Below are 18,507 nucleotides of genomic sequence, written 5' to 3' on the forward strand. Positions count from 1 at the left end.
GATCTTCGAGATCATTGAGTCCAACCCAGCCTTAACACCTCAACTAAAGCAAGGCACCAAGTGCCTCACCCAGTCTTTCTTTAAACACATCCAGGGATGGTGACTCCACCATCCTGAGCAGACCATACCAATACTTTATCACCCTTTGTGTAAAAAGCTTTATTATAATATCCAGCCTATATTTCCCTTGGCACAGCTTGAGACTGTGTCCTTTTATGCTGCCTGTCAGTTGCTGCCTGTGTGTCAAGCCCCTGCATGTGCTTTCTTACTCTCAAGATGAGAGAAACTGAATTGGGGTAGGAAAAGGAGGCTGAGCTCCAGAAACGCTGCCCTGTGAGCTTGTCCATCTTTCTGCTGGTCATCACTTCAATGGATGGGCTGATGCACTGATCAAGAGCATTTCATGTGACCTGGCTGCAGGAGCAGGCTAAAAGTTGCTTTTACCACACTGTTGAAATAGACAATTTTGCACGTGGAGATTAACAGCCCTTGGATGTTTTGGCCATGTTTATCCAAATGCCTGCTCATTAATTAATTCAGTGGGAAGATCTACAGTGAGCTATTGCCAGGTCTTCCATGGCCTCAGAAAAACGCTTCATGAAAAGCACCTCAGTAAAGGGCACCCTCTCTTTCTGTTGGAAGGTGTGCAGTTGTCTAGGAAATTGCTGTGATATATTGGGACTCATGCCCCCAAAAACGTGAGAGTCCTATTTTCATGCCTGTTCCTCTGTTGCATTTTTCCCTTTTCCCACTGAGTTTGTTTCAGCACTGTCTTGGGCACCAGCAGGTGCAAGAGCAGTTCACACCCTGAACATGAAACCTCCCGTCTCCTGCTACCCTTCCTTTGACAGCTGAGCAGGAAAGAATGGTTACCCACAGATGGGAAATGAAGGTGTGTTGCCATCTCCCCCATCCTCTGAGATGGCAAGACATGGAAAGATGACCCATCCTAAGCTTTTGTGAGAACTTTGAGTTCCCCTTATGAGACACATGTTTCAGAACTAATGTAGAAACAATTTAAGCTAAAAGACCTTTCAGGATTGTCCCATAGACAACTTCTGGATGTTGTGCTTTCTTTTGTGCCTTCTTTTGTTTTCAGCCCAAAGTTAAAGACATTACGAACAATTTCCCCTTACAGAATAGCTGTACATTTCCAGTTTCCTGTGACCCATCCCTTCTCTCATCACTATACCAATAAATGCCCCCACCGTTTGATTAGGTGTTTCCAGCCCTATGCTACCAGAAGTAGTGAGATTGAGAATAACTGGAGACTTTGAATTAAAAGATTAGTGGAAACAAATTGTAATGAAAGACATCAACAGAATTTTGAACCTTGATTTCATTTTACACATAGGAACTGGAGCTGCTTTAGTGGATGAAAGTATAATTTTTTTGGAGAGTTAAGACTTAGCAGTCCCCAGAGCAGGACAATAGGGGGCCACTGTGCCAAAGTGTCAGTCCAGCTCTTTAGGCCTGAAGACAGGAAAAAAATTTTTAAAAATTCACAGTGGAAACACAGACAAGCTTTTTTCATCTGTCTGTATAGAAGAAAGAATTACTACTTCAATTTCTATCTGAAACTTCAGGAACAGGCTTAATGGGACTCTGCACCAGAACTTGTCTCTCTGAAGAGGAATTTGTTGCCTCCAGGGTCAGGAATGCGGGAGAGGGTGGAGGAGTGTTCTGTAGTTGTCCTTGTGGACTTTCAAGGGTGAATCCAGGCTAGGAAGAGCATTAATTCGAAAGAAAAGTAATGGAAAAGTAGATACAAAAATGAAGATAGATTTGCCTCTGAATCCTAATGTCTTTATCCTTGGGGATTTTGATTCCATTACAAATATTAGCAAAGATCAAGGGCATATTATTTCAGGGCAAGTCTGATTAGAAAGAAGTTAATTCAGCAAAAGTGGAAATCAGCTAAAGAATTAAAAATTGATGTGAGAAATGCAATGGAATTTTCAGATCCTTTAGGAATCTTCTCACACTTGACTTGTTCCTTCAAGGAACCTCTTGTACCTTTTAAACCCAAACCAACTCTCTCCTCTTATCCTCCTGGATCCTCCTAGGCCTTTCCTCTGCACATTTTGCCTTTGATACTCTTTCAGAATATCTTTTCCCCTTCCTACCATGCTTTTTTGGAGGCACAAAATGCTGCCTATTATCTATCCAGACCACCAAGAAAAGATGGAGAGCATTCTTCCCATTGCTTATTTTAGCGTCCCCTTCTGCCTTTCACGTTGTCTATTTTTACTGCCTCTGCCAGTAGGGAAGACTCAGACAGATGGCAAGTACTGGATTTTTAATGAGGAATGGATGTGTATGGCAAACCAAACCTCACCTCAGAGTCAGAGTGGCATCCAAGGAGATGTTCTTAAGAAAATCCTCATCAATGAAAATTAAAGGAGGATGGTTTACCCATTTTCTAAAATTAAGGTGGTTTTTTACATCTATTCTTCTTCATTGGCTGTTGAACTGATGCATCTCAAGTGAGAAAAGAAACAAAAAAGACAATTTGGCCATGCAGATGGAGTCGACAGTGGGAAAGAGAGACATGAGATGAGACTAGTTTCAAATTTCTTTCTTACCTACTTGTCCAAAGAGACAAAGCTCATGTTTTCACAGGTTAAGAGGCATGCCTGCACCTGTGCATCTGTGTATCTTCCTTCCTAATATTCTTTCAGTGACATTGCAGACTGCATTGTCTGAAGCTATTATATTTCTAGAAGGTTTATGAAAAAACCTTCTGAAGTTCTACTAAGCCAAGTACAAAGTCAGGCACTTGAGCCAAGGCAATCCCAAGCACAAATTACAGGCTGTGAGGAGACTAGATTAAGAGCAGCCCAAGAAGAAGGACTTAGGAGTGTTGGTGGATGAGAAGCCCAACATGTGAGCTCCCAGATTAGAAAGCCTCTGTCCTTGGCGGCAGCCAAAGAAATGGGACCAAAGCAGGTTGAGGGAAGGCATTCTGTCCTTCTACTACCCTCGCATGAAACCCCACTGGGTCCATTTCTGGGCCCTTCAGAATAAGAAGGACATCACCTTGCTGAATCACGTCCAGAGCAGGTCATAGGGCCTGGTGCAGCTCTCCTGTGAGAAACGGTTGACAGGCGTTGTTCCGAATGGAGAAGAGAAGGCTCTGGAGAGATCTCAGAGTACCTTCCAGCAACTAAGAGTGCTATAAGAGAACTGGAGAGGGCCTTTTGATGAGGGCATGGAGTGATAGGATAAGGAAGAATGTTTTCAAACTGAAAGAGGCCAGGGCATTATTAGATGTTTGAAAGAAATTCCTCTCTGTGAAGGTGGTGAAGCACCGGCACAGGTTGCTCAGAAAAGCTGTGGATGCCCCATCCTGGAAGTGTTCAAGGCCAACTTGCATGAGGCTTTAGGGAATCCGGTCTAGTGGAAAGGGTCCCTGCCCATGGCATGCGGGTCACACGGGGAGATCTTTAGGGTGTCTTCCAACTCAGACTGTCCAATGATTCTGTGAAGCAAAATCTTACTATCTGCTTGCCTTGCTTTGACTCCGTTCCTAACTGGCCTCTGCTGAACCCCACTGGCCCCTTTGTCTAACTATGCACAGCAGCTTTTGCTGTCATGGTAAACAGATGGTTTGATGAGCAAGGTCCTGCAATCATATCTAGCAGAGCAGACTGCACACACTCTTCCTCCCCTTCCTCTGTAGTTAAAATCAAGAATATAAAGGCCATTTGTTGTTGCTCCGAATAAAAAGCTCCATAATACTGAAACCATTTAGAGGTTATTTTGGGTACACAAAGATTTTACCATTACGTTAAGAGTTTCTCTAATTGTGTTAGAAACAATATGAAGTTCCAATTGAAATATGAAATGATATCTGCTGTATAAAAACTGAAAGGAGTTACATCACAAGTCATGAGTTAGAAATCGAGCTGGTTGCAGAAATTTACAGACTCTAAAGGTACAACATGTGTAGAATGGAGGGCCCAAACCACCTTTCTGTCTACTGCCTGGAATTGGTTAATCAAAAAAGTTAATGTGAAACAAAGACATTTTCAAGAAAAGCTTGTAAGCTACAAGCAAAAAACAATTGCAAATCATATATTTAATTTAATCTTGACATTTGCAGTTAAGAGTGAATGACTTATTATGTGGTGATGGTTATGTGGTAATGCTCCTCACTCACTGAAAGCTGTATCTCCATCTCCTCCTTGCTGTTTTTGTAATGTCTTTTGAAACCTCTCTGGAAATCCTCCACCATCTTCCACACGAAGGTGAGGAGGGCATCGTTGTAGGGGTTCTTGGCAATCTGCAGGTTCCAGAACACCAGGCTGCTCAAGTTGTTGGTGTATAGCTTCCTCAGGACCCCTGTGGTGAGGAACTTCCGCAGATTCAAGCCGTTCTCCAGGAAGAGCCAGACAAATTTGGGCCTGTCTTTCACCAGGGCTGTGAACATCACATCCTGAAGGTCAGCAGCCTAGGAAGAACTGGAAAAGCAAATGTGAGGGATCACATGTGAGACATGTAAATTTCATCTATGGCCTGATACACAATCACTGTCACACTTTCATCAGAATCAGGCCGGGGGCTTTTTCTGTGCACAATTGCCTTGGCTAGATGGCCCAGAGCATTTCTGGCATGGGCAGATCACCTTTCTAACCAGTGATGATAGAATGGATGGATCATCAGGGAATGATGGAGCTGGCTCTATGGACTATCCTGACTGAATGAGTTGGAAAGGACCACAAGGATCATGGAGTCCAGCCCCCGGCCCTTCACAGACACCCCAACAATGCCACCCTGTGCATCCCTGAGAGTGTTGCTCAAATGCTCCTTGGGCTGTGGCAGCCTTGGGGCTGTGCCCATTCCCTGGGGAGCCTGGGCAGCGCCCTGTACCCTCTGGGAGAAGAACCTTTCCCTGGTCTCCAGCCTGAGCCTCCCCTGGCACAGCTCCAGCCATTCCCTGGGGTCCTGTCCCTGTAACAGTAGAGATGGGAGCTGCCCCTTGTGAGGAAGCAGCAGCTGCCAAGGAGGTCTGACCTCCTCTTCTCCAGGCTGAACAGAATGTGACGGTCAGTGCGGGAGCAATAGACACTCTCTTGACACAGAGGCCCAGGTGCTGAGACAGTGGCTCCTGCTGGGATGTGTCCCTCCCCACAGCTCCCAGCACTCCCTCAGAAGGGGGCTGCACCTGCCAGTTTCGGTCATTGTTGAAGATCTCGTCGCTGACAAGGTCCAGCTGGTTCCACTCCAGCAGCAGCTTCAGCTGCCCGTTCCAGTTCTCCCTGTCGTGCTCCTTGGTGCTGAAAGCTGCAGGCGAGGAACAATCTCTGAGTAACAACCAGGCACATTTATCATCTCTGCTTCTCACACTGCCAGGACAAGACTTCTTCCAAGTGGCTTTTTCCCCAGACTCATGCACATCTTCCTGACTGGGGGCTGGAGGCTGCTGGAGGCTCAGGGATGTATTTATGGTCCAGGAGCACTTCCTAACCAAGATCAGCACAAGGCTTTCTTCAGGCTGCTCAGAGTCCTGCACCCTCTACACCAGGGAGATTCTGCAGGATTCCCAAGTGGGGCCCTACCGGCATCCCCAAGACTCTCCAAAATGCCTTCCCAGTTACCTGGTTTGGATCTTTCCCATGCTCAGAGATCCCATACTGCTGTTGTAGCCTGCCCACACCCCTTCAGCAGAAGAAGACAGGCTCCAAATTGAGGCAGGAGCTTAGCTCTAGGGAGATGGCACTGCTCTAAGGAAACCTCCTCTAGGGAATAAATAGCCATCCCATTTCCATTTATTATTAAATTCCCAAACAAACCCAGAAAAACAATTATTTGCCTTTGTACAGAGCAAAGGAAATGGCATTGCCCACAATTCCATCTCCAACTTCTATTCTGATCACTGTCAGTAAATGAAGGCTTTCAAGGACGTCTTTGATCTACAAAAAAAGAGAAAAATTCCCTTTCAAAGCTTTCAAGGCTGTTTAGTAGCAGATCTTCTAGATCCTTTAACAAAGAAATTTATCACCGCATCGTAGTAAAGCTGCTTCTCATCAGTCCTGGGTTTTAACAAATTTAAACAAGCCTAAGTGGAAGTAGATAATGAGTTGGATTTTAAAGTCACCAAAGGACAACATTAATTATCCTCTGAACATACAGCAAAGAAATGTGATTCCCCGATGCAGATCATCTTTAACACCAAGATATCATCTCAGTAATTAGAAGCAGCAAGAAATTTCCATTAATGTAATCCTCTGAGTGTCACTTTGCAAAGCAGAAGACCACACAGAGGCAAAACAAAGGCCTTGCTTTGGTTTCAAACATTTTTCTAGGAAGGCATGGGAAGAGCCTAATTCTCTTAAGGAATCAAAGCTCTCCAGGAATGAAAGCCCACTCAGTGTTACAAAAGAAGCCCAAACAAATGAGTAGATTGCAAAAGGGCTAATCCTCCCCCTGCTCCAGCTATGGAAGTGGCCAAGAAAGTAGAGCTCTCCCCTCTTCTTCTCTGCAGGAGAAGCAGGATGACTAAGAGAAAAAGTCCCAGCTATTCCTTCAGTCCTCCATCACCAAAGCTGTGCCATAGCACAGGTGCTGCCTTCAAAGTGACCCCAGTTCCAGCCTAGACCTCTCACCTTCCAGACAACTCCTTCCCCAACACGCCCAGCAACAGCAACCCCAGCTCAACACCCTGCCAAGACCCGCAGCTGTCCCCATGCCTGCGCAGAGCTTTCCCAACCCCTGGTTCCCTGCACGTGCCGTGGCATGGCACTCAGGAGGATGTGCTCCAAGGCCTTCCCCGCTAGCAAGCTCAGGCTGCCAGGCCTACGGTTCCTGGATCATCCTTCCCACCCACCCTTCCCGTGCACGGCTGGTCCATTTGCGCTCAGCTCCGACTTGGCCGCTTCACCAGGACTGCTGCTAAAGGATGGAGAGCAGCCCGGCAAGCTCCTTCTCCAGCTCCCTCTTTACTCTCGGGGCAGGTAGAACATGCCACAGGAAAGCAAGCAGTGCCAAAAGACTTGGGCCAGCATCAGGCACATTGAGGAATGAAACAAGGCTTTTGTTCGATGGAAGGAAGCACAAGCAATTGACAGAAGTGAAGAGGACTTAGCACAGATATCCAGAAGTCCTTAGCACCAGTTAACATCAGCAAAACCTGGAAGCCTAACTTGACATGAGAGTGACTTGACAAAAAGCTTGAGACATAGCCTTTGGGAAGACCTAAGGGCGGCTACAGAATCAGCCCTGTGCAGGGAAGGCATGAGGAAGATGAGCTGCTTTGGTGAGCTGAGACTCCTCCTGGCCAGCAGGTGGACATGAACTTCAGGCCTAGGATTCTGACGCAATGTGTTTCCTTCTAAGCCGCTGCCTATGGAATCACCTCAGCAGTCTAAAGACGGAAGGGATTTTTGATAGAATTCCTACAGAAACCCACTGAAATTTGGACGTGGCGAAGAAGCCTTGTGCTGGGGTGCAGAGCCCTAACCTCCTGCCAATAAAAGAGCTCTTGGTGGACAATGCATTTGTCTGCTGATTTCATTGAATTCTAGAGACCTCTCAGGACTGCTCTATCCTGAGGGAAGGCCCTTGGCCTTGAGCTGTAGGCACCCGCGCAAGCTTCAGATCAGCTCCCTCAGCTTCCAGGACCTCTCTTGGCCGGCATCCTGACGGGGAGGCAGGACCGCTGCCAGGCACTGCTGGGACCCAGCAGGACAGGACCGGCTGTCTCGTGTCCACGTAGCACCCCCTGACACAGCCAGGGTCATCCCGAAAGCAGACAAGGCTCACGTGTCAGCGCAGAGGGGCAAGGAGCGCTGGGCTCCTCTCAGGGTGTCTCAGCTGGGCCTGCTCCACAAGACGCCCCCATTTGAAGGCCTGCTAATGCCCAGCTGCTAGAAATGCCTGCCTTGTTCTCTCCAAGATGCAGAGGAAGAGGCAGGGAGCAGGGCGCCTTGGGAGGCAAAGCTTCCAAGCCTTTTCTGAGGCCGCTCACACACCAAGAGCAGCCAAGACTCTCCCTGCTGCCTGGCCCACACAGCCCAGCTCGGTGCTGGCCCTCTGGGCCGCAGCAGCCTCCAGCAAGCAAGAGGCAAATGCATATTGCCAAGAGTTGAAGCACAGCAGACAGGTAAGATGTGAGACGTGTGTGCGGGAAGGCCTTTGAATTCACAGCTCTCCAAGACAGCTTTGGGGCTGGCAGCTGGACAGAGATGCTCCTGCTCACACCTGTGTCCAAAGGGGGGAAACACACCCTGCTGCAGGTGCTTGCCTTGGTCTCTGCAGGTCCAGCTGGATTCCAAACCTGCTCTTCACAGCCTTCTCCCTTCCCTTGTCCGCCTGCCAAGGGCAACGGGCCTCAAGGACTGAAAGGACCACAGAGAGCCAAAGGGGGACAGTTGTTCCTACATCACTGGGAGCTCCTAGGAAAGCGCTTTCCTTCAGCAGCAAGCCCCTTTCCCCCAGAGGCCTTTCCCCAGATTGGAAGCTTTCCTGGGGAATGCCAAGACACTCTTAAGAAACCCTGGCAAGGCTGAATTTCTTTCTGGTCCTTTCTGGACAGGCGCTCCAGCTCTAGCTGGCATTTCCCCCAGTGTGATTCCAGCTGGAGGTTGACACATGCAGCCCCAGGCCCTCTACAAACACAAGCTGCCCGCTGCCTCCACTCCTGCCTGCGCTCACAGCAGCAAAAGCAGGCTCTTCCCGGCCAGAGACCAGAGCCCTGACCCCGCAGGACGCTCTCGCCAGCACCTTCCAGGACTCTCCGCTGTGCACGCAGCACTTTTCCTGCCCGCTCTCCACAGCCTTTGGAAGACAGAGCACAACCTGGCTGGCACTGCCATCAGCACACTGCAAACACGGGCAGAGGAAGGAGAAGCAGGGGCTGCTTTGCGGCCATGCCCAGGAGAGACTGGAAGGCTGCCCTCCCTCTGCTCTCACTCGCTTGGCTTTCTGGCAGCCTCTGAGGCAGGGGCTGCGATTCCTCAGCTCTGGGCACCAGAACCGCAGCCGGGATCCCGGAACTGCCTGACGGCGCTGGGGCCATTGGCTGGGTCACGCGTCCGAGTCTCGGCCACCGTGCTGCTGCTGCTGCTGCTTCACTTGCCCTTAGGCACACCCCAAGCTCCCTGTTAAGGCCTGATGGTCTCTGCTTCTGCCATCTCCCCGACCCTGTGCAGGGATGGAGCACTGCTGTGCTTTCAGCAAGCTATTCTTGAAAGCTTCCAGCATTCCAAGCTCCTTTGCCCTCTGTAGATGCTTGCCAAGGAATCCCTTTACAGCTGGCTTCAGAGCGTCCTCAGGTTGGCTCTCTCAAAATCCGGGAGCTTCAGGCTGCTCAGTAGGACCTTAAACTGCACAGTGTTGTGGAACTGGACCTTCAGCACAGGCACCTTTCCAGCCTGACGCGGCCTCGCTCCTCTGTGTCTCTGCACAAAAGACGGCGCGCAAGAGGACGGCAGCAGGGGCCTGTGTGTGCTAGGGCTCAGATTTTACACCGTTTCAGCTCCACAGAGACGCAGGTGAAGTGAAGAAGCCAAAGTGTTTATTAATTCAAGGCCAAGCAAAGGGATGAGCTGGGAAGGAATAAGGGGGGATGGGCAGGGTCTGAGGGCTGGGGGGAGGGAGCTAAGTACAAAGAGCGAGAGGTGTGAAGCCAGGAGAATTGTGCTCAGCCTCAGCTGTGCGTGGAGCTCCAGCAGCACTGAGAGATGGTGTCCTCTTCAGTGTCTCCTGGTGTGTTCTTGGGACACCGGTTTGCTGGATTCAGAAGACGTCCCCAGTTGTTTAGCTTTCTGGGGAAAGCAGGCTTCATTTTGCAGGTTCAGAGCATGACGGGCTGTTGTCTTGCCTCTGGGTTTGAAGGGCTGCAAGAGAGAAGAATAGAGACATGGTCAGAGGCTGGATCTGTGGGAATCCTAGGAGATCTTCCTGCCAGGGCCATCCCATCCAGCCCTCGTCCACACAGGGAGCAAAGGCCTCCAGAGCTGAGGATTGCAGCTGTCTGCCCGGGCAGTGCAGCTTCCCCCGCCAGAGCCGCTGACGGCCCGCTGCCCTCACTCACCCTGACTGAGAAGGTGAAGCTGTCCTGGCTGCCCCCTCAGAGAGCGTGTCACGGCCCCAGCGGCACGGCTCCCTGCCAGCGCCGCTGCCAGCCCTGTGGCCACACGGCCTCCTGCCCCGGCAGGGCTCAGCCCGGGCCCTTGCCGCCTGCTGCCGCCCCAGGGCACGGCTGCCAGAGGGCGGCAGCAGCCCCGAGGGCAGGCGGGGCTCCACGGCGCCAGGCCCGGATGCCGCTGCTGCAGCCGGGGCAGCAGCAGCCAGGGCCGGGGCCGAGCTGCGGCGGGCCGGGGAGGGAGCCCGGGCTCGTGGCTCACCCAAGAACCACATGGCTGCCTCTGGCAGGGACTCCTGTGGGTTCTCCAGGTAGGGCAGGGCCCGGCGCAGGTGCTCGGCCGCTAGGATCCTGTCATCTGCCAGCTGGAGAGAGCGGCAGGAGGGAAGGGTTGGCGCGGGCTCAGCCCCTGGGCCGGGCTCTGGCCGCGCCCAGCCCCGGCCTCCCCTGCCCGCACGGCCCTGAGGCCCGGCCAGCAGCCGCTGGCGCCGGGCTCTGGAGGGGGCAGAGGGCTGGCTGCTGCCCGGGGAGCCGCGGTGCCGCCCCGTGCCCGCAGCCCCGCTGGGCCGGGACTCCACGGGCACCCGGCTCGGGGCCGCAGGAGCCTGGAGAAGAGCCCGCGGGGCCCAGGGAAGGCAGCGGCGTGTGGGGCGCAGGCTGGAGCCCCCGGGTGCAGCACTGGGCAGGGGCCACGGCTGCCAGCCCCGCGGCCACGGATCTTCTCCAGGCTGAGGCTGCCACTTCTCCAAGCCATCCTTACCTTGCAGTCATCGATAGTCAAGGGATGTTCCTTTGTCAGGAGCTTCTCGAGATCCCTCCTCTTCAGGAACTTGGCCGCACAATACAGGGTTTCCCGAGAGGCCTGAAGAGCAGCAGAGATGCAGAGATGGCACCACAGCCCAGGGCACAAGGACTCGCATCCCTGTGCCAAGGCCTGGAGAAGGACGCAGCCTCCTCCTCCTCCTGCAGCAGGGCAGGAGGCAGCTGAGCCCCCGTCCCAGGGATGCACAAAACCTCACATTTGCCACACGCCGGTTCTCATCATGGCAGTAGAATAAAAGTAGGTACAGGCTCTTGTTTACAGTTGCCTTCAGGCGCTTTTTTCCCTCCTTCACTACCAACTCCATCACCTTACAGAAGAGGTCAATGGAGAGCAGTTGCATGTAGCTATTTTCCTAGAGGAAAGGAAAAAACCTAAGCATCAATTACTCCAGGCCCACCTAGGCAAAGGCCTGAAAATGCAGACAGCACAAGGTTTCTGGGCAGCACCCAATTCCTGTGGCTCGGGTTGCAGAACCTTACATTGTTAAAGAGCGCCAGGAGTGCCTCAGCCAGCTTTGGGGCGGTGGTGCTGGATACCAGGATGTCTTCGCTCTCCAGCATATTAGTAAGCACACGGAGGGTCAGGGCAACCACCACTCCATCTTCATCAGCCAGCAGATCCACAAAGCTTTCAGACAGGCAGCACATTCTTCTGGCCTGTGTGGAACACAAGGCTGCGCTGTGAAGCCGTGAACAGCTGCACCAGCGACAGCGCCCAGGCACTGCAAGCCCAGCCTGCTGCCGCAGGGCCCAGACACCAAAGGCCTGTCCCAAAGCACTCGGGCAGCTGAGGCAGGAGAGCTGGGAGCAGCTGCCTCAGCTCCTGAAGCCCAGCCAGCCCATGGGGCTGCTCTCCCCAGTGCAGCTTCAGCTGCTGCCCCCTTCTCACCATCAGGGGATCCTTGCTGAGCACCAGCAGGCCTTTGAGCGCCAGGCGACACCTCTTCCTGCACTCGGTCCGCAGGTACCTCGACACGACCCTCAGGACCCAGCCACCACATTTAGTCCAGTCCAGGCACTCCAGAACCTGAAAGGCACAGGGCAGTGGTACAGGGCCCGGCTGGCAGGAGCCCAGAACTGCCCAGGGCCAGCCCCAGGCAGCAGCAGCACAGGGCGCTGGTGCCATCCCAGGAGGCTAGGGATGCGGCTGCGAGAGGGCAGAGAGCTGGGAGGCAGCTCAGCCAGGCAGCGCTGCTCTTCAGGCTCACCTCCACAAGGAATGCCAGGAAAGGCAGATCGCAGCCTGGCTTCTCAATGCTGAGCAGCCGGAGCATGCGGGTTGCGATGCAGGAAGAGAAAGGGATCAAGACATGGCGCATCTCCCTGTCAGGGGCAAAAAGGAAGAAAGAGCCTGAGTAGGGGGGGGCACACTTTTCTCAGGACTGACTCCCAGAGGTGCAGTCTTTCCCCAGCATCCCTGGAGGGGACGTGGGTGCTTTGGGAGGTGGCCACTCCTGTGCACCCTCCTCTCCCAGCCTTTTCCAGTCTGCTCGGCCGTCCCTAAAGAGACGAGGCCCTCTGGCCCATGACCAGAGGGACTGTGTGGGGCAGCCCGGGCACAGGGCACCAATTCCAGGGACAGCAGGGAGCAGGGGGTCTCACCTGGCCAGCAGAGCCACAGCATAGTACTGGGTATGAGCACAGAGCATGGTGTCCCAGCCATGCTTGGACTCCACAGCCATCACCTCATTCTCACACTGCAGCCGGCAGAGCAGGGTCTTCATGACCTGCACTGCAAACCTGTGTGCAGAGCAAAGCCCGGGTCACATTGGGAGCACTGGCACTGGCCACAAGGACATGGAAAGGACGGGAGGACGGAGACCTGTTGGGGTCGCTGGGAAGGTGGTGTTCCTCTCGGCACGCTCTCCAGAAGTGATCGACTTCCTGTGGTGGCATCTGCTGTGTGGTGACGACAACATGGAAAAGCAGAGCCACAAAGAGGCGGGAGGAAAAAAGGATCATTGCCTCGTGGCACTCAGGCACCTGGACAATCACCCACACCACCAGAGTTGCCTGCAAAAGAAGTTGCCATGGAGAGCGCTCAGTGCGAGGTGTCCATGTGGCAGGGCCCCAGGGGAGACGCAGGGGGAGCAGCGGGCCTGGTGGCCCCTGAGCCTGCCCTTAGGCCAGGTTTCAGCCCAGGGCCTGAGGCAGGGAGAGGATGGAGAGCTGCTGGAGAGGCGACCTGGGGGTGAGCAAATGCCCAGAAACTCACAGCCAGAGCAAAGACGCCCTCCTTGTCCCCATCCGAGGTGAACGTGCTGTGCAGAGGCCAATCCTCCATCACACAGAGCAGTGTTGGCAGAACCTTCTCCACTGTGGGACTCGATGAGCCTATGCTTCTCCAGATCATTGCAGCAGCTCTGTGGGATCAGAGCTCTGTGTCAGGGGCATCTCAGCCACACTACCATGCCCTGTGCGGCTCTGGGGGCCGGGTGACAGAGCCCCGGTGCCCTGAAGGGCAGGGAGGGAGCACGGCAGCAGGCTCGGGAAACAGAGGGGCCCGAGGGTCCCGGACCTGTCTGCCGCTCTGGCAGAGCCCATTGCACGGGCCGTGCAGGGCCATGGTCCTAAAGGCCGAGGAGGCCTGAGCTCTCCAGGCAGGTGGGCCCATACCTGTCACATGTTGGGGCACAGCGCAGGAGGGTCAGCACCACATCAGCTGGGTGTTCTTCGGCCAGCCTCACGATGTTCATGGGCAGCCTGGTATCCACATTTCCATGCGATGCAAAATTCTGGTGCATCTTCTTTACAATGGCTGGCACCTGGAAAAGGCATGGGGAAGACTTGGGCCGCTGTCTAGGGGAGCAACTTCACCAGCTTCCCCCAAGAATCGCTTCCCTTCCTGCCACGCTGTGCCGGCCTCAAAGGCTGAGGGGGCCCAGTGGCCGTGGCTGGAGATGACACACAATCCTGGGAGGCCTCTAGCCCCAGCCCCAGGCTGTTTACCTGCTGCTCAGAAGGAATACCACTCTTCTGGATAAAATCCACGGCGGGAGCAGGAATGGCAGTGGGAGTGGGCGTGGCGCCAGTATCTCTGATGCCCTGAGTCTCTCCAGTGTCAGCCGTTTGGAGGGCCACAGCCTCAGCCACTGCCTTGTCAGCCCTTGCCCTTTGATCATTCAATGCAGCGTCAAAATTTTCTAATGGCTCAGCCAAATCCGTGTTGACATCAGGCTCTGCCTGGGGCTCGGTCAGCCCACAGTCAGGCTCAGCTGAGCCCTCAGCTGCCGTGCTGCTGGTGTTTCTACGCCGTATGCGCAGGAATTTTCGGATCATCTGCAGGAGAACAAAGGACAGGGAAGAGAGACGTGTTCCATGGAGTGCTCCAAGCGCGGTGCTCGGCTGAGCAGTGACAGCAGGCCCAGCCCAGGCGGGGATGGCTGCAGGTACCTTCAGTGTCCTGCGGAAGCTTCCACCGGCAGGCCTCTGCTCTTGTGTGCCATCCATGGCTGCATCTGGCAAAGAGCGAGAGCAGCCAGAGCTGAGGGGCTGCGGGAGAGGCCGGAGAACACAGCCCAGCCCTGCCCTCCCCAGGCTGCGATAGGGATGGGATGGGATGGGGCCACATTGGCTGCAGCCATCAGCCCTGTGGCCCAGCTCTGCCACTCACCATCCTGTAGTGTCTGGAACCGCTCGCGCTCTTCAGGCTCTTGTGCTGGGGTAGCTCCAGGGCCTTTGCTTTTTTTCCCCCTGAACACTTTGGACAGGCCGAGAATTCTGCCCGCCATGCCACAGAACCTTTCAAGAGAGATGCCTCAGGAAATCACTGAGGCAACAAGTTGTGCACTTGCGCCTTGAAAGCACCTGTGGCAGAAGAAGCCTCAGGAAGGCTGCAGGACAGCAAGTCCTGCACTCTGGTCTCAAGGGCTCCTGCCACAATGACAGGAGGTTCCTCGTAGACGATTCAAGCCACCAAATCCCACAGTCCGGCCTGGAGGCCACAGGCCACGGGGATAAGAGATGACTTGGAAAACCTCCGAGTCACCAAGTCGTGCAGTCTGGCCGTGAGGTCAGCTGCACGAGTCACTCCTCGTAGAAGCTCTGGGTCAGGCACAAACGAGTGCGCTGTGCGGGGGCTCCTCACAGCACCGCTCTGGCGCGTCCTGTCCCGTCGCCTGCTCCAAGGAATGTGGCCTGGCTGCGTCACCGCCAGCACCTATGTCCCCACGTGTCACAAATGGTCCTTGGACACCCTGTGCCATTCCAAGCCACGGTGACCGCGCTGCTGCACCGCGTCACAAAGGGCCAATGCACACACTGTCACCTGCCCTGGGGCCGCTCCCAGCCCAGCCAAAGTGGCCCAGGTTGGAAGGAACCCCTCACCCCAAGTGTCTAAGACAGCCCTGAGACAGCATTTTTCGCAGCGGCTCAAACCGTGGGCAAACGCTGCCCTGCTCTGCGGGTTCAGGGCAGCAGAAGGAGCCCCCAGGGCCGCCGATGCAGCCGCAGCGGGAAGGGCACGGGGCCTCGCACAGAAGCTGGCACGGCCTCCCTGGGACACGTCCCAGCCGGTGGCCGTCCTAAACCCGCGGGTGTGACACAGACGAGGAACCTGTGGGCCGGGGCACGGACGCTGCTCTGACCCCTGGGGCCAGGGCAGCGCTGAAATCGGCAGGCGTGACGGAGCCCCCGCCCAAGCAGAGCTGCTGCCCCCCGAGCCCTGGCAACGCTGGTGCCATCTCCTGCCCCAGAGACCTGTGCCCCGGGGCGCTTCTCTGCCACAGGGCAGCCAAAGCCAACGGGCCCTGGCGGCTGGGCTCCTTCCTACAGGGGATGTTGGCAGGAGCACCTGGAGCAAGTGCTGGCAACACTTGGTCTCTGTCAGAAGCTCTTACTCCATGCTGAAATTGTTTTCTACTTGGAGTGATTTCCTGAAGCACAAAATCACCCTGGCAGCAGAGGCATAGAAGGAGTTGGCATTTAAGAATCCTCAATTCAGGAAAGCTTTTCTTCCCGTTACTCAACTCAAGTAGTTGCAAAAAGTTGCCAACTTCCTAAATTTATAGCAATGGCCTGAGAACCTGATAGATTTGCAAGCTTCCTTCCCATCTCAAAGCAGTGTTAGAAATGATCAGAGCCAATTTCCAAACTCAAAGATTTAGTTAACAAATTTGAAAAGCAATTTCGGGAAATGCTACGATAAATCAGGACAACATGGATCGAATGTTGGGTGGTCAATCCGGGAGCAGCACAGGGTGCTTCTCCGGAGTACTGCCCACAACTCCGGGGTCTCGGGGGAGGTGTTTTAGACCATTGTTCTACCCTGAGGCAAAAACAAGACGGTAACAAAGAACCCGAAGAACATGACATCGTGTACATAAGAGAATCATTGAAATGTCTGGTGTCCGCAAGGGGTATCTGAAAGAGTTTCCTGAGAAATTGAAAAGACGTCTGCATGAAAAGTCTCCGAATCTTCTGTCAGATGGTTTCTGCCGCCCTCCGCCCAGATTGGTATGGGATCTCCTGATGAGCTGTGAAGATGTGGTCAGCCCATGCTTCATGGGCCCTTTCCCGCTTATCTCTCTGGCAGATGTCCAGGTAACACCTTAGGACTGTGAAAAGACTGTGGTATGCAAAGAGAGGCCCTGGAAGTGTTTCCAGCAATTCAGGGGATTTTACCTTCCACTGCAAAGTTTTAAGACACACGATTAAAATCCAGGAATTTAATACTTTGTATCTATTACAGCAGCAACACATTTGCCTTAAGGTCATCCACTGCATGTCGCTTTGCAAAGCAGAAGACCACACAGAGGCAAAACAAAGGCCTTACTTTGGTTTCAAACATTTTTCTAGGAAGGCATGGGAAGAGCCTAATTCTCTTAAGGAATCAAAGCTCTCCAGGAATGAAAGCCCACTCAGTGTTACAAAAGAAGCCCAAACAAATGAGTAGATTGCAAAAGGGCTAATCCTCCCCCTGCTCCAGATATGGAAGTGGCCAAAAAAGTAGAGCTCTCCCCTCTTCTTCTCTGCAGGAGAAGCAGGATGACTAAGAGAAAAAGTCCCAGCTATTCCTTCAGTCCTCCATCACCAAAGCTGTGCCATAGCACAGGTGCTGCCTTCAAAGTGACCCCAGTTCCAGCCTAGACCTCTCACCTTCCAGACAACTCCTTCCCCAACACGCCCAGCAACAGCAACCCCAGCTCAACACCCTGCCAAGACCCGCAGCTGTCCCCATGCCTGCGCAGAGCTTTCCCAACCCCTGGTTCCCTGCACGTGCCGTGGCATGGCACTCAGGAGGATGTGCTCCAAGGCCTTCCCCGCTAGCAAGCTCAGGCTGCCAGGCCTACGGTTCCTGGATCATCCTTCCCACCCACCCTTCCCGTGCACGGCTGGTCCATTTGCGCTCAGCTCCGACTTGGCCGCTTCACCAGGACTGCTGCTAAAGGATGGAGAGCAGCCCGGCAAGCTCCTTCTCCAGCTCCCTCTTTACTCTCGGGGCAGGTAGAACATGCCACAGGAAAGCAAGCAGTGCCAAAAGACTTGGGCCAGCATCAGGCACATTGAGGAATCAAACAAGGCCTTTGTTCGATGGAAGGAAGCACAAGCAATTGACAGAAGTGAAGAGGACTTAGCACAGATATCCAGAAGTCCTTAGCACCAGTTAACATCAGCAAAACCTGGAAGCCTAACTTGACATGAGAGTGACTTGACAAAAAGCTTGAGACATAGCCTTTGGGAAGACCTAAGGGCGGCTACAGAATCAGCCCTGTGCAGGGAAGGCATGAGGAAGATGAGCTGCTTTGGTGAGCTGAGACTCCTCCTGGCCAGCAGGTGGACATGAACTTCAGGCCTAGGATTCTGACGCAATGTGTTTCCTTCTAAGCCGCTGCCTATGGAATCACCTCAGCAGTCTAAAGACGGAAGGGATTTTTGATAGAATTCCTACAGAAACCCACTGAAATTTGGACGTGGCGAAGAAGCCTTGTGCTGGGGTGCAGAGCCCTAACCTCCTGCCAATAAAAGAGCTCTTGGTGGACAATGCATTTGTCTGCTGATTTCATTGAATTCTAGAGACCTCTCAGGACTGCTCTATCCTGAGGGAAGGCCCTTGGCCTTGAGCTGTAGGCACCCGCGCAAGCTTCAGATCAGCTCCCTCAGCTTCCAGGACCTCTCTTGGCCGGCATCCTGACGGGGAGGCAGGACCGCTGCCAGGCACTGCTGGGACCCAGCAGGACAGGACCGGCTGTCTCGTGTCCACGTAGCACCCCCTGACACAGCCAGGGTCATCCCGAAAGCAGACAAGGCTCACGTGTCAGCGCAGAGGGGCAAGGAGCGCTGGGCTCCTCTCAGGGTGTCTCAGCTGGGCCTGCTCCACAAGACGCCCCCATTTGAAGGCCTGCTAATGCCCAGCTGCTAGAAATGCCTGCCTTGTTCTCTCCAAGATGCAGAGGAAGAGGCAGGGAGCAGGGCGCCTTGGGAGGCAAAGCTTCCAAGCCTTTTCTGAGGCCGCTCACACACCAAGAGCAGCCAAGACTCTCCCTGCTGCCTGGCCCACACAGCCCAGCTCGGTGCTGGCCCTCTGGGCCGCAGCAGCCTCCAGCAAGCAAGAGGCAAATGCATATTGCCAAGAGTTGAAGCACAGCAGACAGGTAAGA

The 18,507-nt window shown here is 53.9% G+C and overlaps 1 protein-coding gene across 1 annotated transcript in view; it reads right to left on the reverse strand.

The window, feature by feature from the left end:
• Positions 1 to 4,123: 4,123 nt before the first annotated feature.
• LOC136303905 (transient receptor potential cation channel subfamily M member 8-like) overlaps positions 4,124 to 18,507 on the reverse strand; it is a 104,940-nt gene continuing 90,556 nt past the window's right edge. The window contains exons 2-3 of the mRNA XM_066207604.1: positions 5,168 to 5,286; positions 4,124 to 4,453 (exon numbers count right to left, since the gene is read on the reverse strand). Of these exons, the coding sequence (XP_066063701.1) occupies positions 4,124 to 4,453; positions 5,168 to 5,286 (449 nt within the window). The remainder of the gene's footprint in view (positions 4,454 to 5,167; positions 5,287 to 18,507) is intronic.

This window comes from Chamaea fasciata, unplaced genomic scaffold (assembly GCF_029207755.1).
Source record: "Chamaea fasciata isolate MVZ Bird 193981 ecotype frontalis unplaced genomic scaffold, bChaFas1.0.hap1 SCAF_42, whole genome shotgun sequence".
Lineage (NCBI taxonomy): Eukaryota > Metazoa > Chordata > Aves > Passeriformes > Sylviidae > Chamaea > Chamaea fasciata.